At 61.0% G+C, this 26,815-nt stretch overlaps 2 protein-coding genes across 3 annotated transcripts in view; one reads left to right on the forward strand and one right to left on the reverse strand.

Moving 5' to 3' along the window:
- The window catches only part of SIM2 (SIM bHLH transcription factor 2), a 40,036-nt gene extending 22,559 nt beyond the window's left edge, over nt 1-17,477 (forward strand). The window contains exons 7-11 of the mRNA XM_028504826.2: nt 4,299-4,405; nt 10,599-10,746; nt 12,093-12,261; nt 12,755-13,166; nt 15,331-17,477. Coding sequence (XP_028360627.1) covers nt 4,299-4,405; nt 10,599-10,746; nt 12,093-12,261; nt 12,755-13,166; nt 15,331-15,758 — 1,264 coding nt within the window. The 3' untranslated portion in view covers nt 15,759-17,477. The remainder of the gene's footprint in view (nt 1-4,298; nt 4,406-10,598; nt 10,747-12,092; nt 12,262-12,754; nt 13,167-15,330) is intronic.
- The window catches only part of HLCS (holocarboxylase synthetase), a 182,766-nt gene continuing 167,109 nt past the window's right edge, over nt 11,159-26,815 (reverse strand). For both annotated transcript variants that reach the window (XM_036017423.1, XM_028504909.2), the window contains exons 9-12: nt 26,186-26,300; nt 23,511-23,724; nt 21,954-22,132; nt 11,159-11,175 (exon numbers count right to left, since the gene is read on the reverse strand). In XM_036017423.1, coding sequence (XP_035873316.1) covers nt 21,961-22,132; nt 23,511-23,724; nt 26,186-26,300 — 501 coding nt within the window. In that variant the 3' untranslated portion in view covers nt 11,159-11,175; nt 21,954-21,960. The remainder of the gene's footprint in view (nt 11,176-21,953; nt 22,133-23,510; nt 23,725-26,185; nt 26,301-26,815) is intronic.

Genomic DNA, 26,815 nt, shown 5'->3' on the forward strand with positions numbered 1-26,815 from the left:
ACTGCAGGGGGAGAGGGCCCCCCTCGAGGCCGCTCTGTGGGACCCAGCTGAACAAGGACTAAGCCGCGCTGGGCAGGCGAGCCACGAAGGGGCTCAGCGAAGTCCGGTCGGGACTTGAGAGAACGTCGGCCCCGTCCTCGGGGGCAGCCAGCACGCAGGCGCCTTCCCACGCGACTTTGCGTTTTCACCGTCTCCCCGGGGTTCCCGTGGGAGACACACACGCACGGGCACCGGGCAGCCCCTCTGGCGGCCCACGGTGTTGGGATTCCGCCTGGTGTTGCCGCCGGGCCCGGAGGACTTGAGGGCAAACACATTTCTGCAGTGAGTGGGGCGCGTGTGTGGCGGGAGCCCCTCGGACTCGGGCTGCGGCAGGCCGTGTGGGCCGAGACGGCCGCCGCAGGGCTGGGGGTGGGGGGGAGCAGACAGGTGGCCTTCCTGGGGCGGGGCGGGTGGGGGGCGGGGGGGCTGTGACTGGGAGTGCACCAGGAGCCCAGGAGTGCGGATCTGGTGGGAGGCTGAGGCCGCAGCGTTCCCAGAACTGCCTCCCCCAGCTGTCCTCTCCTCTCCCACGTGGGAGTCCCCCCGCCAAGCTGGGACTGTCGTCAGAGGCAGCAGGGAGCGTGAGGGAGGAAGGACCGCCCATAGACGGGACCTAGGCGCCCCCCCTCACCAGCCTGCTCCGGAGGGGGCGCCCCCTCCCCAGGATGGGCTGAGCAGTCTCAAGCAGATATCTAGATAGATAGACAGACAGACAGACAGACAGATAGATATAAATCAACAGCCCTGCCCACCCGCCCTGCTACCCGGGGCAGTCAGGAAAGGTGCAACCAGGTAGCAGATGCAAAGCATCTGTGAGAGTAAAAAGCCCGCCACACCGGCCGTGCGAGTCCCCCTGCCCCCCCGCCTCCCAGAAGGCCCCCCAGCGGCACGGGCAGGCACCTCAGAGCCCCGGCTCCAGAGGGTGCACCGAGTTTTCCCGGAGAAAAGATCTAATCTACATCCGTGGCCCCGTCCAGGTCTATATTTATCTGCATCTAAATCCTCATCTCTGGGTTTTCTGTATATCCTGAAGCTGGGGTTTACTGATTTGATTCACCTTTCTGTGGTAAAATACACATAACGTAACACTGGTCATTTTAACCATTCGTTGGAGAAAAGCAAACCCCCCGTTTAGAGGTGGGAGGGGAAGACACAAACTGGTCCAGGTCGTCAAGATGCCTCGGAGCCCTCGGGGGTGGAGAAGTGACGAGGGTCGAGGGTCAAGGGTCGGCAGGACAGGGTGCCAGCGTGCCCCCGGGGACTCCAAGCAGGCAGTGAAGGTAACTCTGGGGGAAGGGCCTGGCACCTCAGGGGAGGGCCAGACGCTGGCAAGTGCCGCTGTCCTGTGGTGGGGACCAGCTGGCACCCCGAGGCTGGGGGTGGGGGGGTCGTAAAGAGGAGGTCCTTCCCCATCCCGGAGTCACTGCTCAGGGTGGACAGAGGGGGCTGCCGGCTGTCCGGGTTCTCTGTTCCAGAAGCATTGTCGGAACCTTGGGGAACCCCCCCTTGTCTGTGCCCTAGATTTCCGTGGACCACTGTAGCACCCCCACCCCAGGCCTGGGGAGTTCTTACAACGGGAAAGAGAGGGGTCTCCCTGAGGGGAGGGTTCAGGTCTTAGCTGTTCGGCCCACCCGGCTCTGCAGTCCAGGGGCAGAGGGGGGCTTCACAGAAGAGGGTCCCCGACACCAGTGTTCCTCCAAGCAGGGGTGGGAGGGCCGTGCCCCCCAGGGAGCAGGGGAGAAGGGTGGTGTCCCTGAGGAAGACTCCCTGTCTCCACCAGAGAGGCAGTGCCTCCTGCCGAGGGCCAGCAAGCTTCCTGGGGAAGGCTTTTCCCAAACCCCCCCTCTCCCCGTCATCTAGGAGGTGCCTGTGGAGGGGCCAGAAATGCACTGGGGAATTCTTCACACCCACTTGGCCTGTAGTGTGTGGTTGGCCAATGGTCTTTGAAAGGCCGTGGGGCCAGGGACCAGGGACCAAGAGGCTGGCCCAGCCCTGGGGTGTGGAGCGGGCAGCACGGCCTCCGGCCTGGGTGGGGGATGGCAGCTCCGACATCCAATCCAGGAGCCCCAGCCAGGGCCTGGCCGGAAGCCCTGCAGCCCCCCAGTCACCAGGGCAGCGGCCCCCCACCCAGCACAACCCCAGACAGGGCTGAACTCGGCATAACCTGAAATCCGGTTCGTGGGGGTTTTGTGGTATTTCACTTTGAAACTGTAGCTGGTGCTTTTGCTGAGGACGGGGTTGGGGGGTGGGGGGGGGCGAGCGATGTTTGGGGTTTGGCAAATCCCTCTGACAGGTCTTCAGACACTGGAGGGCTAGAAAAAACCAGGGGGGCGCACTGCCAGGCCCTCCCCCTCCCCTTTAATTTTTTAAAGCCATGTGCACTTTGATGAGAAACTTAATACACGTGTTTCTGATTCATTTACACGTTCGGGGCTGTTGTTCTGAAACTTTTCGTCCGAAGGGTCTGGGAAGCGTCTTTCATCCCCACACCGGAGAGATGCCTGGCTTTCTTTGGGGAAGCAGGCGGCAGCTCCGTTTTCCCGCCCACGCAGAGCAGGAGGCCGGTGGGGCCTGGAGTTGTAGGTGGCCCCGGGACACGCCCCCGGAGCCCCGGAACGCTCTGGCCTGTGCGCGCTCCCCTCCCGCCCACCTTGAGCCCGGCTCCTGCCTGCCCGGGGCGGGGGGGGGCACCGTGGGGGTGCGGAACCCAACAGCCAGCGGGGCCAGGGCCGCAGGAGGCTCTCAGAGATTTACGGCGGGGCCCGCGCAGAACTCAGCAGAAACAGGGAGTGCGCTCAGGCAGGAAAGTGAGGTCAAGTTTCCCCGTTTAATTGACGGCTCACGTTTCAGGTCTGGGCCGGTCCCAGCCGTCCCGGGTCCCTGCTGACTTCTTCTCCCTGTGGCCTCAGGGCCCTTGGAACCCCTCCTCGTCCCTCTCTCATCTGTTCTTGAGTATCTGTCACCAGGACGTTCGGGCCACCTCCTCCGAGGGCACGGCTCCCAGTGCATTTGCCACATGCAATTGTCACCTGCGCACGGAGCGACCCAAAGGGCCCTGGCGCTGCCGCCTGGGAGGGGACAGCCCCTTCTCTTCAGAGAGCCCAAGCAGGGAGTTAACACGCCCTGGCTCGTGTCACCTGAGCCCTGGGAACGTGCTTCCTTAGCTCTGGTGAGCTTAAGGGTGACCTTCCGGGCACCATGTTTTCCATGTTGCACTCTTTCCCCGGGGGTCTACGACAGCCCTCCCCCAGCGCGAGGCCCAACTGTCTGGGGTCAGTCCCTCGCTCCCGTGAGTGGGCACCCCCACCCAGATGCCACCCTGAGCCTAGCCGTGGGAGGGATCGGCGTCCGGTGGGGGGAGATCTGGAGGCCCACTCCCAACGGCGGAGGCGTTCGAACAGACCGAGCGCCCACTGTCAGATGGACAAAGGGCGGGGTCCGCCTACAGTGGGTGGATGGTCCTCCGCCGTGAGAAGGAACGGCATTCTGACAGCTTCACCGTGGGCCAACCCTGAAAACGTTGCACTAAGTGAAAGAGGCCGGACTCGAAAGGACCGATATTGTATCGTTCCGCTTAGATGAGACAGCGGGGGGGGGGGGGGGGGGGGGGGGGGGGGGGGGGGGGGGGGGGGGGGGGGCGGAGACAAAGCCAGAGAGAGCCAGACGGTGGGCAGCGGGTGCCAGGAATGAGGGGACGGGGGAGGGGGACTTATTTAATGGGGACAGAGTTTCTGTCTGGAGTGATGGAGAGCTCTGCAAACGGAAGTGGGGGTGGTCAGATGGCATTGCGAGTGGAACCCTGGCCACTGACCTGCACGCTCAAAAATGGTTAAAACGGTGAAGTCTACGTTGTGCTGATTTTACCACAGTCGTGTTTAAAAAGGGTCCCAAGGAGTCCCCAGGGATCAGGCTATTTCTCACCTTGGCGGCCTCTCCCGGTGGGGGCACCAAAGCCCACCCTCCAGCTCCCCCGATGAGCTTCACCCGGAGCAGGGGCCCAACCCCAGGCCGGCCCCAGCTCTCCTCTGGCCGGTGGTTTCGGAACATCCCCCTCGTGCCGGGGGCCGCACCCTGCCCGGGGCTGGAGCTCCAAGCCTTTCTTCTTGTGAGACAAGATCATTCCCAGTTCCCCAAATCCACCGTCCTGCCCCTCCCCCCGCCTCCTAGCCCTGGGTCCGTGGGCAGAGCCAGTCTTCGTCGGGGTGAAAGGTCATCTGTATGCGTAGAGCAGGGCCGCTCACACAGCCCCGCCCCCGCAGGGTGACGGAGCTGACCGGGTACGAGCCGCAGGACCTGATCGAGAAGACCCTGTACCACCACGTGCACGGCTGCGACGCCTTCCACCTGCGCTACGCGCACCACCTCCGTGAGTACGCCGCCGCGGGCGGGGCGTGGCGGGCTCGGGCGGCCGGAGCCAGTGGGGGGCGCCGCGGACAGAGCGCGGGAGCGTCGCTGGTGTGCGGCACTGATCCTCCGCCGCGTGCGCGCAGGAACCTCAGGCCTGGGGCCCGAGTCCTCACGCGCCGGGTGTGAGCGCCGCTGGCTGAGTCCTCAAACACCCAGTGAGACTCTGGCGGGTGTGGGGGCGGGGCGGACGCCGCTGGTCTCCAGATGGCGGGTTTGGAAGCTGGATGCCTCTGGGACATCTGGGCCCCAGTTGGGAGTAACAGCCGCGGCGCCGAGTTGGAGCACCGAGACAGAGCCCTTGCCGCCTTGGCCAGGCAGCCGTGGAAGCGAGAAAGTAACTGCCCAACCCAGGGAGGGAAAGGCTCAGGTTTTGATCCTCCTCCGACCGTGGAGGACGCTGAGGTTCAGAGACGTTAAGCCACTTGCCCGCAGCCACGCAGCAGGGCGGTGGCAGAGCTGGGAGCTGAGCCCAGGCAGCGGGCGGCCTCCGACCCCTGCCCACCGTCCGGCTGGGGGCGCTCAGGGTGGACCACATCTCGGGTGTCTAGGGTGGGAGAACCCGCATGGAAAGAGGGAACAAACCGTACTCGGTTTGCCGACAGAGGAGGCGTGGGGACCGTGGGATGGATGCCTCAGGAAGTGAGACTTCTGGGATCCAAGTTGAGGCAGCAAGACGCTGTGGGGAGGAAGCGGGTCACCTCCCCCGAGGTGCACAGCCCTCCGCGCCCCTGGCGGGTGCCTCAGGGCTTGTCTCGGGGCTGCAGAGGCTCGGCGGGGCCAGATCTGCGTGAGGCACCAGCAGCTTGTCCCCTGTTCTCGCTTTGCTCTGTGTTGACTGAGAGCCCTTTGAGGACCCGTCGCTGGTGTTGCGGGTGGACGGCAGGGCTCCTCCTGTTACGGCCAGGCCATTCCCACCCAGACGGGGCGCCTCTTCCTGCACCTTGGGGTTCACGGCAGCGTGGGAAGGCCTCTGCCCCCTAGAGACTCGGGGTCAGGGATGGCCTCCTTGTTTCTGTTTCTGAATCACCAGATCTCCATCTCATGCCCGAATCCCGGTCGCTCTGGGCACCAGCCTTCCCAGGGAGGCGCCCACCTAGGGCTTGGAGGGGAGTGGGGCCGGGCAGTGCAGTCTCCAGGGAGCACAGGCTGCCAGAGCCGGGTCCCCGAGACGGGCGCCGGCCCCCCGGGCCCCCTGGGTGGGGCCGTGTGGGTCTGGGTGTTCCCAGGCCGGCTGTCCAATCGGACTGTGCCGGGCTCCCCCAGAACCTTCCGTCAGGTCCTCCCAGCAGCCCTGCTGAGCATGGACCCTGGGGCGGGAAGGGCACAGTCCCGTGGCCTGAGGGAGACGCCTCCACCATGGTCTCCGCTCTCCTGGGGAAGCGTCCGGGGGACCCTGTCCTGCCTGGGGGGAGCCGGGGGGCTCAGTGCTCTGCTGACCGGCAGGTCCTGGGGGTGGGCGGCGGGGGCAGCCAGGTGCACAGGTGCAGGAGGGCTCCAGGTGGTCACCTCAACGACTAGTGTCGAGGGGCCCTGGGCAGATGGCCCGCGGACACGAGGGCTTGGAAGCACCGTGACGTCTGTCCGGCAACCCGTCCATGGTGCCCTGTGGGCCGGCGCCTGGCAGAGTGGGCCGCCCTGGCCCCGAAGAGGCACAGGCTGGGCCCGGCGTCAGGACACTTTAATGTCGCAGAGGCTCCAGAGCCCGAATGTGAGGTCTGCACATCTCCAGCAGCGACCGTCAGGACAGACCACGGGGCGGCAGGGAGAGGCCGGGAGGAACACGTTCTCCATGACAGGCAGGAGTCGCAGGCTGAAGGGCTCACGGGGCCAGGCCGGTCACGTGAGTGCGTGAATGGGCGAGGCGGGGCCGTGGGGATAGAGCTGGAGGCTCGCAGGAGCCCCAGGACCCACCGACACCCTGCCACCGTCAGAGCCCGTCTGTGGACACGGGTGGCGAATGGGCCCTCCGTCTGCAACTGCCCAGGGACGGAGGCCTTGAACTAGAAGATGAACCTCACAGAAGGAGTCTCCCATCACCTCGAGGAGATTTGCTCGACATCCCAGGATGCTGGCCTCCCCCGCAGCCTCGCCGGCCTCTGACAGGAAGTGGGCAGTGTGGTTCGACTCCCCCCGAAGACCCCCTCCCCCCATGCTGTCTGCAGGCGGCAGCAGCTTCGTCCTGCAGACGAGGTGGGGGGGGCACCCTGCACTGTCGGAACCGTGAGCAGTGAGCAGGAGCTAATCCCGGGAAGCACAGGGGGGTCTCCACGCCACCCGGATTGCTGGGTGGACGTTTGTGGCTGTAGGTCGTCCCTCCAGCTTGACGCCAAAGGGGACTCGAGGCTCAGTCAGCTCATCCTCCAGGGCCAGTGCCCCCTTGCAGACATGCCCTGACGGAGCCCTGTGGAAAGGTCTTCCCAGGGTGCCTTCTTATCAACCACACTGCACCCGGCAGCAGGCAGAGCAGGAGGGTTGTGCTGTGGGGGGCCCACGCAGCACCCCGAGGCCCACTCCCCACAGGAGCACAGGACGGGTCTGCGGCCTCACCGACCGCACGCGCCCTGAGACCCCACCTGGCAGAGCAGCTGAGGACCAGGGGGAGCGTAGGGCCTGGATCCCTTCCCACGTGTTTCCTGTGGCACATGGTTCAGTTCCCTGGAGCCGCTGTGACAAAATAAAATCAACTCTGTGGCTTCAAGCAGCAGAAATTTGCCTCCCAGTCTGGAGGCTGAAGGGTCAAAATCGAGGTGTTGGCAGGGCGTGTCCCCTCTGGGGGCTGTCAGGGTGCATCTTTCATTGTCTCCTCCAACTGTTGGGGGCTGCGGGCCCCCCCCGGCTCATGGCCACATGCTCCCATCCCTACCTGCCTTCTCGGACCCTTGACTTAATCACCTCTTGGAAGCCCCTTTGCCCAAATATGGCCACACTCGTGGGTTCTGGGGGTTGGGATGTAGAAACGTCTCTGGGGGGAGGGGGGACGCTGCTCACCCCACGACGGGCATTTCTGGTATCCCTCTCCGCTCCTGAAGTTCAAATGAGAAGTAGAAGTGATGCCTCAGGCCAACATCCCTTTCCCCCCAGCGGCTGGCTCCGCATCCCGGCCGTACCTCCAGGGAGAATCCGGAGGAAGCAGCCTCCTCCCGTTCCGGAGAGTGTACATATGGCGCCAGCGTGTCCATCCCAAAGCAGCCTCGGAAAACCGAGACCGCCGGCCTTCCTCTAGGCAGGGCCACCCTGATTTCAGAGCCGGCGCTGACCGTGGCATTGGAGATGGACCGTGGGGGGGCCGAGCCCGGGCCTCTGTCCTCAGGAGCTCACGGTGCAGGGACCTCGCCACCCTGTCCGGCCGCTGCTCCCAGGAGCGGGAACTCTCAACAGACAGCGCCAGCCCGGGGTCCTGGCCGTGTGGGCAGCGGGAGTGGACTGAAGGACGTCGGGACTCGGTGTCCAGGACGTCAGCTGTGGCTGATGTGCTGACTGTCGCCGTGAGCCACAGAGAAGGCTCGGGGAAAAAAACCCAGTGTCTGTGTTCGTCCTCTACATCTCAGCCCTGTCAGGGCGGAGTCGGGAGGGGGCGGGGGAAACGACCCCTGCGTGGCCGCTGCCGTGCGAGTCCTCGCAGGAGCACGTGCGGGACAAACTGCCTTGTGACGTCCCGCTCTGCGGTGGCTGCCGAGGTCTGGGGAATGTTGTGTGCAACCCCAGGAAGGAAAAAAGTACCGGATGAGGAACAGGGAGAGTGTACAGTCCTACTCCTTGGGGCTTTTTTTTTTTTAAAGATTTTATTTATTTATTTTTAGAGAGGGAAGGGAGGGAGACAGAGAGAGAGAGAGAGAGAGAGAGAGAGAGAGAAACATCAATGTGTGGTTGCTGGGGGCCGTGGCCTGCAACCCATGCATGTGCCCTGACTGGGAATCGAACCTGCGACACTTTGGTTTGCAGCCTGTGTCCAATCCACTGAGCTACGCCAGCCAGGGCTTCCTTGGGGCTTTTTTAAAAAAATAAAATGATATCATTATTACCAAAATTAAAAAAAATTTACTTGTCACTGGGTGCAGTTTCCAGTCTTGTCCCCTTCAGCATCACCTCACACACCTGCCCCGGAATGTCACACTGTGTGACTACCATTGCAGACTGGCCACAGAGTGCTCCGGGATTCACTCACCCCCTTCCCTGCTGTTGGACAGCGAAGGCTCCCCTCCCCGTGTCCCGAGCTCTGAGCAGGGCACCGTGGATCTCTCCGGCTGCGGGTCCCTGTGCACCCCTTATCAGCCCCGTGGGGCCAGGGTCGGGGGGTGACCTGGGGTCCGCAGCAACTCGTGCCTCCGCCAGCACGTGGCGGTCCCGTTGCCACGGTCATTTCATTTTTTTTTTTTTTTTAGATAAAGTTCACGTAGTAGGAACGTCACCATTTTAACGGCTGTCTGTGGTTTTCGGTGTGTTGGCAGTGGTGCGCTGCTATCACCTTGATCTAATCCCAGAACATCTTTAAAAGGATTTTACTTATTTAATTCTAGAGAAAGGGGAAGCGAGGGAGAAAGAGAGGGAGAGAAGAAACATTGACCGGTTGCCTTTCGCATGTCCCCAGCCGGGGGCCTGGCCCCCAACCCGGGCCTGTGCCCTGACCGGGAATCAACTGGCAACCTTTCGGCTCGCAGGCCCATGCTCAACCCACCGAGCCCCACCAGCCAGGGCGGGGCACCTCCGTCCTCCCGAGAGGAAGCCTGGCCATTAGCCGTCGCACCCAGCCCCGCTCCTCCTCCAGCCCCAGCGGCCGCTAACCTGCTTCCGGCCTCCACAGATGTCCCTGTTCTGGACATTTCAAGGGAACTGGAGTCATGCGACATTTGTTGCTTTTGAGTGCCTGTTGATCTGGGGGGCGGTGTCCAGCACGGGGTGAAGCCAATGAGTTGAAACATGCTTGCCATTCACACGCAGTCTGTGTCTTCGGGCTGCCTGTTCGTGTCCTTTGCCAATACCATGTTTCTCTGTTCTCATCTCGAACTCTTCCTAAATGAAGGCTAATCACTCCTTGACTACCGTGTTGGCACCAGAATATCTTGCTGCAGGTGTTAGAGGTGGGTGATAAAGAGCCACCTCTATGTCCAAAGCAAGTCACAGAAGGCCATGGAGAGTCCGGAGAGGGCCTGGGTGGAGGGGCGGGCGGCGGGGCTCAGCCTAGGGGCACCACGGAGGGTTGACCTTCTGTGTTTGGAGTCTCTGGGGGGCGGTTCCTTTGGCTCCAGCTACCGCAGTCACGGAATTGGGCCAGCTCCCCGTGTCCCCGCTGCGGTGGCCGCTAGCCAGAGCCCTGGGGCCAGCCCTGCCGTCCGCAGCAGCAGGAATGTCCTGTGGCCACAAGTGACCACAGAGCCTCCAGGGGTGCCTTTTCAGACCTGCGCTGGCCTCTCCCTCCCTGGAGAAGATAAGTCGGGTTTTCTCCTTTCCACCAACCCCCACCCCGAGTTTCTGACACCTTCCCCTCTGCCCAGCCCTCTGCCGACCCCGAGGGGCAGCGGCATGGAGGGTTTCCGTATGAGCAGCACAGGAAATGAATGGGCCCGAGGGAAACAGGGGCTCGTGGGAAGGGAGCACATGTGGCCACGGAGGAGCAGCTTCCCGGCGAGCACACACTGCTCCAGAGAGCCTCAGAGAGCAGCAATCGGCGCTCCGTTGAATGTCCTCAACTCTCGATTTGGTTAAATAGCTACATCTCCCCCTCCTCGCCCCTCCCCCAACGTATCAAGGGTTTGGGGATTATCACATAAGTGTGGCATTTCGGACACCTAAAAGCAAATCCAACTTCATCACTGTGGCAGGCACAGTCGTGGTCTGGGGGCTGATTGTTTTTCCCAATGAAAGCAGTGACTGTCGCATGAGAGTCCTTAGCAGGAGGGAGAGATCGCTCCTCTGTCCCTGGGAATGGTGGGCAAAAGTCGTGTGTCTGTGTGTGTGCGTGCATGCGCGTGCACGCACGCACTAGCATACAGCTTCTGCAGAGGAAGCCTGCCCTCTTGTCCAGTTCTCCGAGGTGTCCTTGACCCCAGACAGGTTCAGAACCAGGGCTGTAGGTCGGTCATCCGCGGGGCAGCGTCCCCCAAGGCAGGGCCTGCTAACTGTCCCTCGGGATTCGTGTCGCCTTGTGCTTGCAGTGCTGGTGAAGGGCCAGGTGACCACCAAGTACTACCGGCTGCTGTCCAAGCTGGGCGGCTGGGTGTGGGTGCAGAGCTACGCCACCGTGGTGCACAACAGCCGCTCCTCCCGGCCCCACTGCATCGTGAGTGTCAATTATGTGCTCACGTAAGTCAGACGTATTGTTTCTCCCCTTGCTCTCTCTGCCCCCTCGTCGGATTGCTCCGACAAGCACCATCTCCCTCCCCCCCTCTCTCTCCCTCCCTCCCTCTCTCTCTCTCTCCCCCCCCCCCCCCCCGGAACTGTTCATTTGTCTTCTGTTTTGTTCCCATTTGAATGCTCTGGTTGATCGGTGGGGGGACGGTCCAAGCTATTTCAGCACTCGGCCGGGAGGGCCGCGTGCTCGGTCCGGATGTGGATTAGGAGGGGGTCAGGGCCCAGGTGAGGGTGGGGTGGACAGAGGGAGGGCGGGGGGTGCTCAAGTCCCAGACCAGGGATGCAGACCTCTGCTGTATGTGCCCACGTGTGGCCGAGGCATTGTGCCTGCTCCTGCCACTTGGGCGAGGGGACAGCCCCATTTCCAGCCCGTCTTCCTGCCTGGGTAGCCCACTGCACATGATGGTGAATATTTTGTCCTTTTAAAACCCCAGAAGGTCAAGTTCAGTGGCGAATACTTGTAAGACCACTAGAAGCAACAGGACCCAGGTCTAGCTGGGACCACACAGAACTCCCCGCCCACCGTGCCGTGGTGTGTTGTTACGTCGCCTGGCGCCCGGCTCTAGCCCTGAACTTGAGAGACTCCCAGGCGGTTGCCCTGCCACTCTGAGCAGGCCCTCAGGGGTGTCGGCACGCCGGCTCCGCCTTCTTTCCCAGAAGGCCGCGCCACTGTGTTCTGGTTGGTTTGCTTCTGCGTTTGTGTTAGGAGTAGAGTGGTTTTAGCCACGCCGCAGGAAAGACAGCATGTTAAGCCTCCCAAACACATTATGAGCGAAAAGCGTGACATCCGCCCCTCCTCAGGGTGACCTCCCCTCCCGAGTGCAGGGCGGCACTGAGGTGGCTCTCGAGGGCAAAGATGGGCTCCTGGACCCTCAAGGTGCCCTGACTCACCCCTCCCTCGTGCCAGCAGGGAAACGGGGGGGGGGGACACGGACACTCTGATAAGCCAGTGTGTTTGCCTTTCCCATGGGCCTGGCCCCGTTCCCACTGGCCCGTGAGGGTCCCCAGGAAGCGCCTTTGAGGGGGGGGGGGGCCCTGCGGCATCAGAAAGAGCCACACCCACCCCTCTCTGTTCCTGCTGAACAACAATGCCTTCTCTCAGCACTTTGGGGACTCGGGACTGCTGGGTGGCTTTTCCGATGAGGGTGACCCGCCCTCGTCTCAAACCCCGCCCACACCTGGCCTCCCTGGAACGATGCTTGGAGCTTGGAGGGGGATCTCGCCCGGGGGTAGCACCCGGGGGCCCGCTCTGCCTCGGCCGCCCGCTGGACACGGCCCGCCCCACTCTCGCCTCTCAGGGACATCGAATACAAGGAGCTGCAGCTGTCCCTGGACCAGGTGTCCACGTCCAAGTCCCAGGACTCCTGGAGGACTGCCTTGTCTACCTCACAAGAAACCAGGAAGTTGGCGAAACCCAAAAGCACGAAGATGAAGACAAAGCTGAGAACAAACCCTTACCCCCCGCAGGTACCGCGCATCCCGTCCTGCAGGGGTGGGGCGGGGGGCGGACACCAGCCCCGGGGGCTCGGGACACGCGGTTGCCAGCGTGGTTTCCCTGGAGAGTGAAGCAAAGTCCCTCTGGGCTTCAGGGTGCAGGCCTGCTGTCGGGGGGGGGGGGGGGCCTGATGAGGTCTCCCCAGGTAGGCTCGTGGGTCTGCGGAGCCCCGCAGGCCTGGTCTGAGCACTGGGGCCTTGTTTCTTCCCCACTGCGTTTTTAAAAACGGAAAACCTTCCCTCTTTCTTTCTGAGTTCGCGAGCCCTCAGAAACAGCAGGTGCCGGCCCGTATGTGGTGCGTTGTCAGCTTGGGGAGGGGGTGGGTCAATGGGGGTCCCCAGTGGGACCCCGCAGGGTGGCCGTGGTGGGGGGGTCCAGCCCTGGGATGGGGCCGGGCACCGTGGGCTCAGACCTCCTCCGGCCGGGAGGCAGGTGTCCCTCACGTGTCCCGTGTTGGCCACGCAGCACTACAGCCCGTTCCCGATGGACAAACTGGAGTGCGGCCAGCTCGGCAGCTGGAGAGCCAGCCCCCCGGCGGACGCGGCGGCGGCCCCCCCGGAGCAGCAGCTCCACGCGGAGGGCGGCGACCTGCTGTACGCCCCGCCCTACAGCCTGCCCTTCTCCTACCATTACGGACACTTCCCCCTGGACTCGCACGTGTTCAGCGGCAAGAAGCCGATGCTGCCGGCCAAGTTCGGGCAGCCCCAAGGGTCCCCGTGCGAGGTGGCGCGCTTCTTCCTGAGCACGCTGCCCGCCGGCGGCGAGTGCCAGTGGCACTATGCCAACCCCCTAGTGCCTGGCAGCCCGTCTCCTGCGAAGAACCTCTCCGAGCCACCGGCGAGCTCGGCCCGGCACAGCCTCACGCCGAACTACGAAGGTGGGTTGCGTGTGCGTGTGCGTGCGGGGCGGGGCCAGGGCTGCGAAGGTGCACCGGGACCCTGGCAGTCTGGGCGGACTTTCCCCTTTTCCGCTTCTTAGTAGGGGTTGCTGCGTTTCCCCGCCCTCGGTGCGAGCGCCTCTCGAGGGTGGGTGGGTGAGGTGCGGTGACTGCGTCTGTGTGCCCGTAGGCACAGGTCACAGGGCAAAGGGCAGAGGACAGCGAGCGGCCAGCACGCTCCACCAAATCCTGGCCTCGTTTGTTCTCTCAAAGGGAGACAAAGGGATTTTCACAACTGGCCTCCCTGTCCTGAGAATGGCCCGGCTGCCTCTATTTTACAAGCTCACGCTCTGCTCCACCCAGAAATGCAGACAGGAGGCTATCGGTTTTATTCCCATGCTCTGCAGAAAACTGGTGGAAATTCATGAGCTCAGGGACAGCAATGCCACTCAGCAACCCGGGGCAGATAACATACCCCTGCCTCCCCCCTCCTGCCCCCTGGACTCAGGTTCCTCATCTATAAACGGAATCGCAAGCCACGGGAGATGCCTCCCCGAGACCTGTGTACCCCGCTGCGCCCGGTCAGCACGTACATGCGAGGTCCACAGCGGAGAGACCGGGGTGGCCCCTCAGCCAGCTCCTCCCGGTGGTGGACAAGCAGAGGTCCTCTGTGGAGGTGCCACTAGCAGACTCCTGCTTGCTCACTGGGCCAGCTCCAGACAGAGGGCAGCGGTGGGGATGAGGACCCGCTGGCTACAGGATAGGCACGCTGCTCCACCCTGACCCAGCTACTGCGCCACACGTAGACCGAGGCAGGGCAGATGTCCTGTGGGGGCCACTCAGTGCCGCGTAAATGCCCCATGCCCCAGCAAAGAGAGCGCTCTCTGGGGTGTCCACTGGCCCGCCTTCCTCTTTGGAGGCAGCCGGGCGTCTGTCCCTTCTCCGGCTGCTTCGGGAAGCTCCTGCCCTGTGCTCGGACCCTCTTTACGAGGCTGTGGAGGCCATGGGAGGAGTCTAACCTCGGAGATTGCCAGGACAGGGTTTTTAAAAGTAGCCCATTTAAGAAAGAATGTGCCAGCCAGTGGGGCAGCACAGCCCTGCCTTCTGGCCTGCCCCTGTCCCCGGGGGCGCTGACCTTCAGGCAGGAGCCCCAGCACCCACCTGTGCACTGGGTCCCCCAAATAACCAAGGAAGGGCTCCCTGGCCTCTCAGGAGGGAAAGGCAAAGCAAAGGGTTTTGATGACAGCTGAAAGTGTTACCCACTTGAGAGCGACTGGAGAGAATTCTTTTTCTCAGCTTCCGGAGCACAGGCCTGGCCCTGTTCAGGGGGCGTGGCTGCAGAGGCCTTGTTTTTCTTCGTGTGTGGACGTTGGCTAGTGAAACGACACAGGGTTGGAGTTTTTTAAATTGCTATTTTGAAAGTGAGAGGTTAATAGCCACCTCATTTATCACCCACTTGGTAAAAAATGGACCAAAGGTGCTAATTGGGGGCAATTTGTGATCCATTTCCTAGTGTTTTTGATATTACAAAAGGGCGGTTTGTCTTCAGGTAAGAAACAGAGGGAGCTAAGGGAGGGCAGACATCTCCTTAGTGAAGGCAGTTACTTAATTATGACAACCCCACAGGGAGCGGGGGGCGGGGGTACCACTCCACCGTCCCCACTGCAGGATGAGCTGGAAAGATCGGGGCTGCTTGGGGCCACCACCGCCCACTGGGGCTGGGGAAGCCTCAGACCAGTTTGGCCGCCGGCAGCCACGTGTGGCTACTGAGCAGCGCGGTGTGGCCCGTGCAGCGAGACATGCTGTGTCCGCACTGCGTTCACAGATGAAATCACGGAATACTTTAAAACTATTGATCCCACCCTGAAATAGTATTTTGGAGACGTTGTATTAAGTATATTATTAACGTTCATTTCACCTGCTGCTCACTCCTTAATTTGCCTCCTGGAACATCTCAGGCTGCATCTTGCGATTGGACAACGCGGGCCTGGGACGCACGAGGGGCAGGGGCAGGGACAGGGGCCGCTCTGGGCCCTCAGCGCGCGGGTGGCGGGTGGCCGGAGGGAGGCTGGGGTCGGTGCCCGGGCACCCTAGGTTGCTCTGGCTGTAGGCATGTCCCCTTCTTCCTCCGCGCGGACATCTAACGTGTCGCCTGTCCCCGCAGCGCCTGCCACCGCCGCCGCTCGCAGGTTCGGCGAGGACACCGCGCCGCCGAGCTTCCCGAGCTGCGGCCACTACCGCGAGGAGCCCGCGCTGGCCCCGGCCAAGGCCGCCCGCCAGGCCCCCCGGGAAGGGGCGCGGCTGGCGCTGGCCCGCGCGGCGCCCGAGTGCTGCGCGCCGCCGGTCCCCGAGCCCCCGGGCGCGCCGGCGCAGCTGCCCTTCGTGCTGCTCAACTACCACCGCGTGCTGGCCCGGCGCGGGCCGCTGGGGGGCGCTGCGCCCGCCCCGCCCGCCCTCGCCGGCGTCCCCGAGGCGGCGCCGGGCGCGCTGCGGCCCCGGCCCCCGGGCCCCGGCCCCGCCGCCTCCTCCCCGCCCGGCGCGCCCCTGCCGCACTACCTGGGCGCCTCGGTCATCATCACCCACGGCAGGTGACCCGGCCTGGCCGGACCGCGGCGTCCTGGGGCCGCCCGCAGTGAGAAGCCATAGGCCAGGCCTCCTGGGCTCCGGTCTCACGACGTCCAGCCGAGTTCAGAGGGGCGAGCTGCATAGGCACGATTTAAATTAATTTATACAGAGACGACTATTTTAATAGAACTCCGCAGCCGACTTTTAGATTTTTACCGCAGATGCCACAAAGGCCGGTGTGGAGGACTGAGGCCCGCCCGAGAGGCGGCTGCCCCAGCTTTGTTCTCCAAGGAACAGGCGCTTTCCTGCAGGGCAGAGCTGGGCCGTCCCACGTGGGACCTCAAACTACCTGGGTTTGGGGGTGCTTGGTTTCCTCACCTCGATGTCAGGCTGGGGGCCCTGTCTTGTCGCAGACACTCACTGGCCCCAGTGGAGGAACGAAGGAGTCTGGGCTCCGCAAATGGCCTCCACTTTTGAGGAAGGGAGCACCCTGACATGGGCAGATACTCGGGTGGGGGCTGGGGGCCCACTCCCTGTATTCAGAGCCCTCGCCACGTCTTAGGTCCAGGCAGAAGGTGGTTCTTCCAAGTCCCATGAACAGACAAACCTTCTGTCTTTAAAAGTCATGCGTGAGTCTCCTTAAACATTGTTTTAATTTAAGTCTTTAATACACCAATCAGCAAGCTGAGACCAATGGGGCAAGCATGCTTCTTGAGTACCTTCAAAAGCTCTTCCTCCTAACCAAGAATAGCACCTTCAGAATCCTGAATAAGCATTAAATGCCAAAAGTATATATAAATGTATGTGTGTGTATAGCCAGATATTTTATGAGACGGACATGTGGACGATTTAGGTGCCCGATGCAATTGGCTACTCTTGTCAAGCCTGAGTACGAGGCGACGTCCCCCTGGCCCACACAGACCTGCAGGTCCCCAGGCTCAAGGTCGCTGCCAGTAGTGCTGACACAGCTCAAGTGCATGTGCAATATGGGGTGTTGTTGTCCGTGGGCCCCGCTGCGTGGGAGAAAGCGTGCCCAGGGGATGTCACGGAAGTGACGTGTACATTGTCTTCAGCAAAGCTCCACACGAACGTGTCGTCACGGGGAGACACAAATCTTTCACAAAGCACCAGCAGTGTTTTCCAAATTTTTGTTTAATTTTTATGTTTTTTACCCCAAGATTTGACGGTTTGAAAGTCGTATCTTGACTCTGAAGGGGATCAAGGCTTTGATCCCCCAACGTTCAGTTTCCTCCGCACTGTCAACAGTCCACTTCGCTGATTTTTCAAAAACGATTTACTTTCAGGCAACACCATCTTTCTGCGTGAAAAAGTTTTTCACGTGCCTCTAACTCACTGTTCTGCCATCGACGTGCCCCTTCGTGGGCTGTCTGCAGAAATGTGACGGTCTGTCGCCAGCCCAGCATCCCTGTGACCACCCAAGTCCTTCCCTAGCAGGTATCCACTGCCCTACGGTGTGAAATGGAATTGGCAAATTTAGGAGCACCTTGGGTGCAGCCAGGAGGCCGGGTCACATGAATGGACCGTTCGCCTCTAACTGCACCTAGCTGTCCCTCATTCGCAGCCCTTGGGGTGTGTGGGGGGGCGAGGGGTGCACATAAAATGAGCCTGAGGGATTACGTCGATGCTCACGAGTCTCATGGTTGAACCGCAATTCCCCAAAGGCGCAGGTGTGAGGGGCAGGAGGCATATCGGCTGACATTTTTCAATAAAGTACAGCAAAATGTTTTTGTGTCTACCTTGTTATTAACCATGGGGGAGGGCCACCTTTAATAAGCACACACCACAAAAGGCATTTGGAGCGGTTTAAGCTCAGAGGTTACTGTGAAGAATGAGGGTTGTTCGATGTACAAGCGGTGACATAAACAGTCTTAACAAAGAGTGTGTGTGTCGGTGAAAAGTGACACGTGTGCTAGAAGACTTCCCGTCTAAGCCAACAGCACAGCTTTCGTAGCCTAGAAGGTGAAGGTTCCTAGGCAAGTTGGCTTTGGGGTGGTCGGCAGCACAGTGCCAAGTTAACAGCAGTTACTATGGCAACCTAACATTGTAGCGTCCATCTTGAAGAGCCTGCACGGTTAAGCTGGGGGTATCACATCTTGACTCCCGTACGGGTCTGGCAGGGCAAGCGGAAGCGTTTTAATAAGTGTGCCTCTCGTAAAAATGGGAAAAAAGTTACAGTGTGCTCCAGCATGTTCGCAAAGATGCCAGCTCGAATAGATGTGAGAAATAAGCCCAGTTCAAGACTGGCGGGGCCTCCCAGGGAAAGGAATGCCTTTATGTTCGCGGAAGCCCTTTCTAGAAAAGCCATTCCATTCATACCTCTGCAGAGGAGCGAGCAGGGTGGGAAGCCGGGGCTGCTCTGAGCAGATCCGCAGGAGCCTGCATTTTCTGCCCCGACACGCACCCCACCCCCCCACCTGCCTCCTTTTAAAGTCCGACGGGCCGTGTCTTCCTCCCCGGGGCCCGAGGGGTAGGAGGGGTTCACGTGGTCACTGCCTCCTGTAGCAAGTCTATCAGAGTTGTAACTCACTGTACAGAGAGACAGTTAGGGCAGACTGGGGGCTGCCGTGGATAAGATGGAATGGAAACATTTTCAAATAAGTGCCGGAAAATTGCAGTCGCTGCAAATGTCAGTGAGTCACAGCCTTGCTCTAAAATGCGTTATTCAAGCTGTCTCTCAACTCAAGAGGTGTGTGAGGTTAAAAATCTTAAAACTGTCAGGACAAAAAAAATCAAGCAGCTTCACAAAAGAGGAAGAAAAGAATTCTACAAGAGGAAAATCCGTTCCTTAATGTGTTAAATTTATTTTTAAATTTAAAAATACATTATACTGTTATATTCAATTTATTTCTCACCTCAAATGTGTTTGCTTTTTTTTTTTTTTTTTACTTTTGGGTTTTGCTAACGTTCATTCTTTGGAATAAGGAAATTTCTCTTTTGTATGACGCATGATACATTTGTGAAAAATACACATGAAAAGAACAAAACACCAGCTCCTTAACACTTAGAAATACGTTCATATCCTTTACCTTGTAAAACTATTTATTTTGTAAAAATGTTTAAATATGAATAAAAATACTGTAACCAAAAGTAGCTGCCTATTTTTAAAAATGAAATGTGGTAAAAATTACAATGAGCCCATATTGTATAGAAAGCCTTAAAGTTTATTTTGGTAGACTTGCTTTTTATAGGCATTGGCTTAATTACGTTTCTGACATCACTCTTTGACAAGTTAAAGATGCAAAGGTTGCCACTTTATTCCAGATACTGCCCAGTTACTGCCCAGGAGTACAGGCTCTCCGTCTCCTGTCCAGCAGCAGCAGCAGCACACACACGGCACACAGAACCGAAGCCTACAATGTGTCCTTCGAATCTGCTGGGGGAGGCTGGTCCCCCCCGCCCCCGCCCCAGGTCTCGGCCTCTGGGGTGTAGGCAGCCGGCTGAGTGTGCTGTCCCCTCCCCACCCCGGGCCTGTGCGCCTGCCCCCGCCTGCCCAGTCCTAGTGCACGTGCTGCAGCAGAAAACCCCGTAGACACGATACAAACCCTTCGCACGCTGCCCACGCCCCGTGAACGCAGCCAGCGCCTGGAATCCCGCGGAATTTGGGAATTCTACCACTCCCTGCTCTGTGGGGGCCACAGGAAGCCCAGCTGTGTCCGTGTCCCATTTCAGTGGCCCTTTCCCAGGAGGTGCCTGCGATCTGCTTTCAGGGAGAGCCATCCCGCCTCTTACACAACCTGTTGGGAGCTCAAGGCACAGCCTCTAGACTGGGGGGCCATTCTGCACCCTAAGAGCACACGCCAGTCCTGAGTTCAGTTGTCATGGTTTAAAGATCACGGAGGCTATGCAGTTTTCGTCGGGACTCTAAAAGGTCCCTGAGAGGAGACTCGGGGTGTGGAACCGCTCCAAACCGAGGAGTGTGTGTGCGTGGGGGGCGGGGTCCCCCGCTGACAGCTCTGGGTGGAGGGCCCTCACTGACCGACTGCAATAGGAGGAGCGGGATTTCAAAGGTCTTCGGTCCACCTGCAGCCACGTCGGGTGCACGTGAAACGCAGCATCGGCCCCAGCCCACTGCGGCGCCCTGACGACACCGGGACGGCGGCGGCAGCGGGGTGCTGGGCCCGCAGCAGCTCTGTCCGCTCCGACAGGGCCACACCTCATTAGTTTCAGTTTGCAGAAAGGAAATGAGATGATAACACTTTCTCCCGCAGCAGAGCTGTCTAGAACGGGGCTTCAGCTGAAAGCCAAACACAGCGTGGTTTTCATTAAATAGCCCCCCGAAGAAATGCACAGAGGGGGGACGCTGGCGGCCAAGGGGAGGGGAGGGGAGGGGAGGGGAGGGGAGGCTCGCCTCGCCCCACCACGGTGGAGAGGCGCATCCTGCCGCGAGCGCCCGCGATCTCCCCTCCTGGTGGTGGTCTGCAGGTGCCCTCTCAAGGCTGCGCCTGTTCTGTAGTTTCGGGGCAGCGTGGGCTTTCATTTGAATGTGTGACCAACTCTAAGAGAAGACTCGGGCATGTAGGAGAGAGGGATCTTTTTTTTTTTTTTTGGATGGAGGGGGGCAGGGCGTAATAATCCTAATGGAAGCCTTAGTTACAAAAATTACTTTTGAAGTTCCTTTTAAAGAGTTGGGTTTCCAAAAATCACAAGTTGGGTTGGTGTACTTAACTAAACGTTCCTGTCTCCCCCCCCTTCCTATGGGGCTGCCTGTGCCCGGCTGAAGGCCGGCTGGTTTTATTCTGGAAACCACAGGGCTCTGGAATTAGCCCAAGTGGCTGAGAGCCGGACAAAGACGGTGCTGCTTGCACAATAAGGCGATTTTGTTCAAAGCTGAGAGCTCCATCAAGTTTCCTTTCCACTGCTTTCAGCTGGGACTGGCAGGAAGAGAGAAAAGTGGGCAAAAATGGGCCTTTTAAGGCTGAAAGGTAGTGTGCGTAATTCCTCTAGTTCAACGGACATAGGAGTTACATGGACGCCGCCCGGTGTACATCTGGAAACAGCAAATGTGTATCAAAAGGCTTCCTTCCTTTTGTTCTTCGACGGAGACTTTCAGGATATCGGATTTTGAAGATCTTTTAAAGACTGCTCTCTCTCTCTCTCTCTCTCTCACACACACACACACACACACACACACACACTCCCTGCCTCTGAAACTACGGCATTCCACATCGACAGCATTCTCTTCCTCGTCGCGTCAGAAGCAGGGGCACAGAATGATGATTCGTAAGTGAGACACCGCGTGCTCCCGTCTCCTGGGCGCGCCAGCCTCCCGGGGACCCTCCACGTCTCCCGGCGCGCCTGCACGGCTGAAAAGCTCCAAATCCCCCCGGCGTGTGGTGAGCGAGCACGCCCCCGTCTCCAGCTGTCACAGCCCAGTTGTCCAGCCCCACAGCCAGCACCCCCACATCCGAGCAAGGCCCCTCGCCCCGCTAAGGGTCCTGAACTTGACCCCGTCACTTTAGAGTGTGCAGTGACATTGAATTTATGAAAGGAGAGCTTGTAAATCAATGTCGAAGTGATTAACCGATTTCCCCCTCAAGGTCACTGTGACTGTCCCTGCTGGACACACCTCGGTGGCCGGTGGCCACTGTCACTGGAGCATGAACCGCCAGGCCGAGAGGCGCTCTCGGAAGCTGACCTTCCCTGCTCCTCATTAACGCAGAAACGAAAGGAGGACGGAGCCCGGAGTCCGCTCCGGCAGGAAACCCCCTCCCCCGGGGGCTTGTGAACAGTGCCCACACCTTCCCGCCCCGGAGCTGTCTTTGATTTGCTTTTTAGTAGTCTAGGGGTAGAGGTCCCCACTACCGGGGAATTCCTGAATTATTCCGTGGCGGCTTCCACGGAAAAAGAAGTTTGGGGTGGGGGAGCAGTAAACACACCTCCAGCCCCGAGAGGGGAGAAAAATGTCACCCCCACTGCATGTCCACCCCCCACCCAGGTCACCTTCCAACACCAAGTGCACTGACCCCCGACAGCACGAAGTAAAGAGCTAACAGGGGAGCTGGGGGGAGAGGAGACCGCCACCCGTCTGAACTAGTGCTCTAGACCCGCGGGGGAGGCCGGGCAGGGGCCGGGCTGGAATGCTTGCCGCAGCGTCATCATCGTCATCATCGTGCCCGGGCCAGTCCTGAGTCACCGCAGCCGCTGCCCCGCCCCGCCGCCCCGCCCCACCCCGCCCCAGCGCCGGGCCCCTGCGCTGAGCACCCGGGCACTACTGCGATTTGGGGACGATGAGGTTTCTGAGCATGTCGAAGGAGTTGCCGTCCGGATGCACGGTCACCACCTGGCCGTCCTCCCGGTCAACCTGCAGGAACCCGGAATCGTCCAGGCCCACGATCCACGCCTTCGGCCCCTCGGCGCTTCCCAGGCGGACTTGCTGGGCACTGGAAGTGAAGCACAGGGGGAGGTCACCGGGAGCGCACTGCGGCTGGCCGGGGCAATCGTGTCACCACCCAGGACTGCAGGGGACAGGGCTGCCTCCGGCCAGGGCTGGGCAAGGTCAGGTGCGTGCGTCCCAGTGAGCTGTCTGGGTGACCGGCACACCCAGGGTGACGGCCAGGCCAACAGGGAGAGAGGAACTGAACCGCTTCTCTCACAAACCGGTCATCGGGCTGGCCATCGGCATCACTCCCCCCACCCCCTCCGCCCCGGGCCCTTCCCAGAAACCCTGCAGCTGGCGAGGAGTTCAGCCGAGACCGGGGAAAGGCAGCTGAGCTGAAAAGGCTCGTCTTATGAAACAGAGTTGGGCAGCAGCATCAGCTGCAAGTTCAACTCCTTCTCCTTTCGAGTATTTTTCAAATGTGCCTATTGGGTGACATCTTCAACAGTTTAAAAGTACAGACTTTCCCTCCCCCAACGTTTTTATCTTGAAGAATTCAAACCCATAGAAAAGTTGAAAAAATACTACAATGAACCTCATATTCTCCCTTTACTTAAATTCACACCCACTGATCTCTCTCACACACACACACACACACACACACTTTATAAGGTGCAGGTGTTGTGACATTTATGCTTAAACCCTTTATGCTGTGTCCCCTAAGAGTAAGAACAATGTCTTGCAAAACTGCAATACCACCGTCACCCGTAAAAGCCCAGCCCTGATGCAGTAACACCCCTAACGCACAGTGCTGACCCCCCCACCCCCGCCACCCCACTTGTGCCCTTCGTGGCTGCTTCCTCCCGCCCAGGATCTGAGCACGAACCACACATGGTACCCCAATGCCACGCCCCTTCAGTCTCACAGAGCTCCTGCCCTCTCGTTTCAGACGCCGGCACTTTCGAAGGGGCGCGGGCTGCTGGCGCACACGCCGGTGCTTCCCAGGCGCGAGGTGGCGTGAGCGCCCCCAGAGCACTCGTCAGAGCCCCGGCCTCAGCGTCTCTGACCCAGCAGGTCCAGGGTGGGACTCAGGAATCTGTACTCCCAACAAGTCCCCAGGTGAGGCCACCGCTGCTGCCACCTGGGGACTCCCACCTGGAAAGCCCTTGTTCTCTAGAATATTCTACAATTTAGACTTGTCTGTGCCCTCACAATCAGAGGCACTTACATGCGCTGGCAGGGGGAGACCTTCCCTGGTGCATCCCACTAGGATGCGCGAGGGACCACCTGGTCCTGTGGCCTCTGGGAGGAGCTGACTTGCTCCAGGCGGTGTCCCCAGGTCTCTCCACCGGAGAGGTGAAAGGTTAGTACCCAGACCCGTGGACACCGGGCTGTGGACCGCCGGAGGGGCTCCAGCGGCGTGCAGCCCGGCCCGCACTGACCTGTGCGCCCAGTATCTGTAGTACAGCGGGAGGACGGCGTTGGGCCCTCCGTCCTGAAACCTGTCGATCAGCCGCTCCAGCGTGGTCACCGCCCTGGCGATGAGACAGTCGGGTCTCAGGGGCTCCAGCCCCGCCCCGTGCTCCCTGTTGTACGCCAAGATGAGGTCGTTGATGCAAATGGTGGGGTTGCTGTTCGTCACGTTGAACCCACAGCCTGGCCCAAAACAAAGAAGCACACACTGGAGCACGGGGGCAGCGCGGCCGCCGGGGGACAGCGGGTGTTCCTGCCACGGCCTCTACCGCCAGCCTCCTCCCTCCCTGTCCGTCTGCTTGTCGTGTGCGGCTGTCCCTGCCCTCTTAGAGAAAGACGTTCAAAACGAACGAGCGAGCGGAACGGAACCAGAGACCCAGAGACGTGGGAAAAAGGAACAGACAGCCCGTGACCAGAGGGGAGGGGTGGGCCAAGCCAGGGAACAAGCATGAAGGACCCACGGACAAGGGCAACGGGGGTGGGGGAGGGCTGAGTGTGGGAGAGGGGGTGGGCAGGGCGGGGGAGAGTGATGGGGGAGGGGAACAACTGTAACTGAACAATAAAAAAACTGATAAAGGATACAAAAAACGAGAGAGAATGACATATATATTCCAGCCCATCTTCCTTCTCAGCCTCCTTTATTGCCCTCCTGGAGCCAGGACCACCCGGCCTCCCTGCCGGCAGGCTAGAAACAAGAGGCCGCTCCTGCCTCGAAGCAGCAGAAGCCGAGAGCGGGACAGCACCCGCCGCTGCCGCCACCACGCTCGTGTGGTCTAGCCCGGGCCTGTGGCTCAGCACCACGGCCTCCTGTCCCATTCCTGCCTGGACAACAGGACAGGTGCTTGAAAAGGAAGAGTCTCACTCGGGTCCCGAGGAGCTGACTCTGGCTGCGGAGGTGCCCAGCGCTGGCTAGGGAGGGTCCAGGGCCGGCACACGTCTTTAATACGTTATCCTCGGTGGCCTTGGGTGCCGGGCTCACGCTGCCGGCGAGGGGCCGACCCACGGTCACCGGCTCCTCACGGCCCCCAGGCCAAGGCTCTGGGGGGGAAGCGCGCCCCCAGCAGCGGGGCCTGGGTGGGCTCATCTCCGCGGTCCCTCCGCACCACCGCCCTCCCTGGGGGGCCGGCTGGCCTCCAGAGCAGTGGACCCGCGTTAGTGGCGGGGCCCCGAATCCGCCTCACAGGGGTCCCCAATCAGCCGTGAGATGCCTCGAGAACCAGGCAGCGAGACGATCGTGTTTTCGGGGGGCCTCTGAGAAAAAATCCCCCCACACGCTCCTCACGTGGAACAGCGCTGTCTGCAGTAACGGTGTGTTCTCCGCTAAGTGTGCCGACCCGCTTCCAGGGCGGCGGGAAGCACTGGCGGGCCTGGGCAGGTTTGCGTTGTCTGTACGTGCACTGCCTGGGAGAACGGAACGCGGTGTGGCCGCACCTGGGAAACACCAACCACCCCAGCGACAGGGCGGAGCCCGCCGGGCTGCGGGCTCCTTCACGCCGACCACGCGCACCTGCGGCGCCCACGGGGCGCGAGGCGTGCCGGGAAGCACACGGTGCTGAAGCTGCCGCCTCGCCCACACGGCCTCCAGCAGTCACTGCCTGGGGGTGCTGGGGCAACGGCGACAGTGACCCTCGTCAGCACAGGCTGGGTCCTCCCGAGGGCCAGAGAGCGGCCCTGCTGGGGACTGCGGACCTTCCCCGGTCAGAGACACCCCCTCCGCCCCCGCCCGTGGCCTTCAGGGTTTACCAAAGGCTACGGATTCGCCCCACAGAAAGTGCTGTGTGCCCCCCACTCTGACCGCATTCCCTGGCCCCCCCCCCCCCCGGGCCTCCTCGGCATCTGCGGACCCCACTCGAGAGTCTCTGCATCCATAAAAGAAGCGAGTGAGTGAGAATCTCTGCGTCTGCCCAGTCATTCGTGTGAAGATGGGAGACGGAGCTTTGAGGGCGAGAGGCCGGCGCCCGGAGCAGCGCCGCCCGCGGGCGGCACAGCTGGAGGCGTGAGCCCGGCGGCTCCGGCCGGCACTGCCACACACGGGCACCCGTTTCCCGCCGTCCGACCAGCAGCCTCTCCCTCGCGCGCAGGTGGCCTCCTGTGAGCAACGCTGCAGGGAACGCGGGGCTGCCTGTGGTTCTCGCAAGTTAGGGTTCTCGTTTCCCTCGGGCGAACACCCAGAAGCGGACCTGCTGGGTCACCTGGTAGTTCCAGGTTCCGTGTTTTGCGGCGTCTCCACGCTGTCTCCCGCAGCGGCGCACCCGCCGGCAGCGCAGGAGGGCTCCCTCCTCTCCCCGTCCTCGCCAGCGCTTGCTGCCTCTCGTCTTTTCGACGGCAGCCCTTCCGACAGGTGCGAGGCGCTGTCTCCCTGGGGGTGTTTTCCGACTCGACAGAAGCGGGAGTGTGGAGAGGTGTGAGAGAAGGCGCTGGGTGCGACGCCCGCCCGGGTGTCCTGGCCGTGGCCAGGCGTGCTCGCCCCTGGACGCACCCCCAACCCAGCCGCCTGTGTTGCGCACACACTGTCTCCGGCGACGGCAAGGCCCGGAGCAAAAGTGATTGGTAGGATAAGGCCCTCCCCCACACAGCCGTGTATAAACAAACATGTTTCTTTTTATTAGTCTGAAAGTGCCGGGAAAAGCCTTTAGAAACTTACCAATAAGTATATAAAATGTTTCTTCCATAAGCGTCGAGTTGACCAGAACTCCGCCGATCTTCATGAGGTCGCTGTAGTAGATGTCATTGGGCCACTTCACCCGTAAGTTGATGTCCTAAAGGAGAACCTGCATGTTAATCAGCCAAGCGATCGCAGGGCCCGAAGGGACCCGCTGAGGCCACCCGGCTAAAAGGAAGGTGAACAGAATATTCTCGAACACAGGGGCTCACCCTTTTTTCTTTTTCGGGAGGAGAACCACTTCTTTGGGACGACCGGTGTTCCAGCACCCCTGGGGGCTAGGAGGGGGGCGACCTAGAGTCTCTCTGGCACGGGTCCCATCCTGCTCCCCACCCCCACCACCGTTCGTCGTCACCAGAAACACTTTCTGAAGACGCCCGTCCGCTGGACCAAGTGCATCATCTCGGGGGCACCCACAGCCACGGGGCACCTGTCCAGGGCAGGGCCAGGGGCAGGGAGAGGACAATACTCGGGCTCCAGGGGCCCGTGCTGGCCGCCAACCGACCAGGGTCATGAAAGGCGGGTGGGTCGCTGTGAGGGCTCCCAGGAGGAGCCTGCTTCACTGAGCACCAGAGAAGGCCCTGGAGAACGCCAGCAGTCGGCTCGGGGGAC

The sequence above is a fragment of the Phyllostomus discolor genome, chromosome 2 (assembly GCF_004126475.2).
Source record: "Phyllostomus discolor isolate MPI-MPIP mPhyDis1 chromosome 2, mPhyDis1.pri.v3, whole genome shotgun sequence".
NCBI classification, from domain to species: domain Eukaryota; kingdom Metazoa; phylum Chordata; class Mammalia; order Chiroptera; family Phyllostomidae; genus Phyllostomus; species Phyllostomus discolor.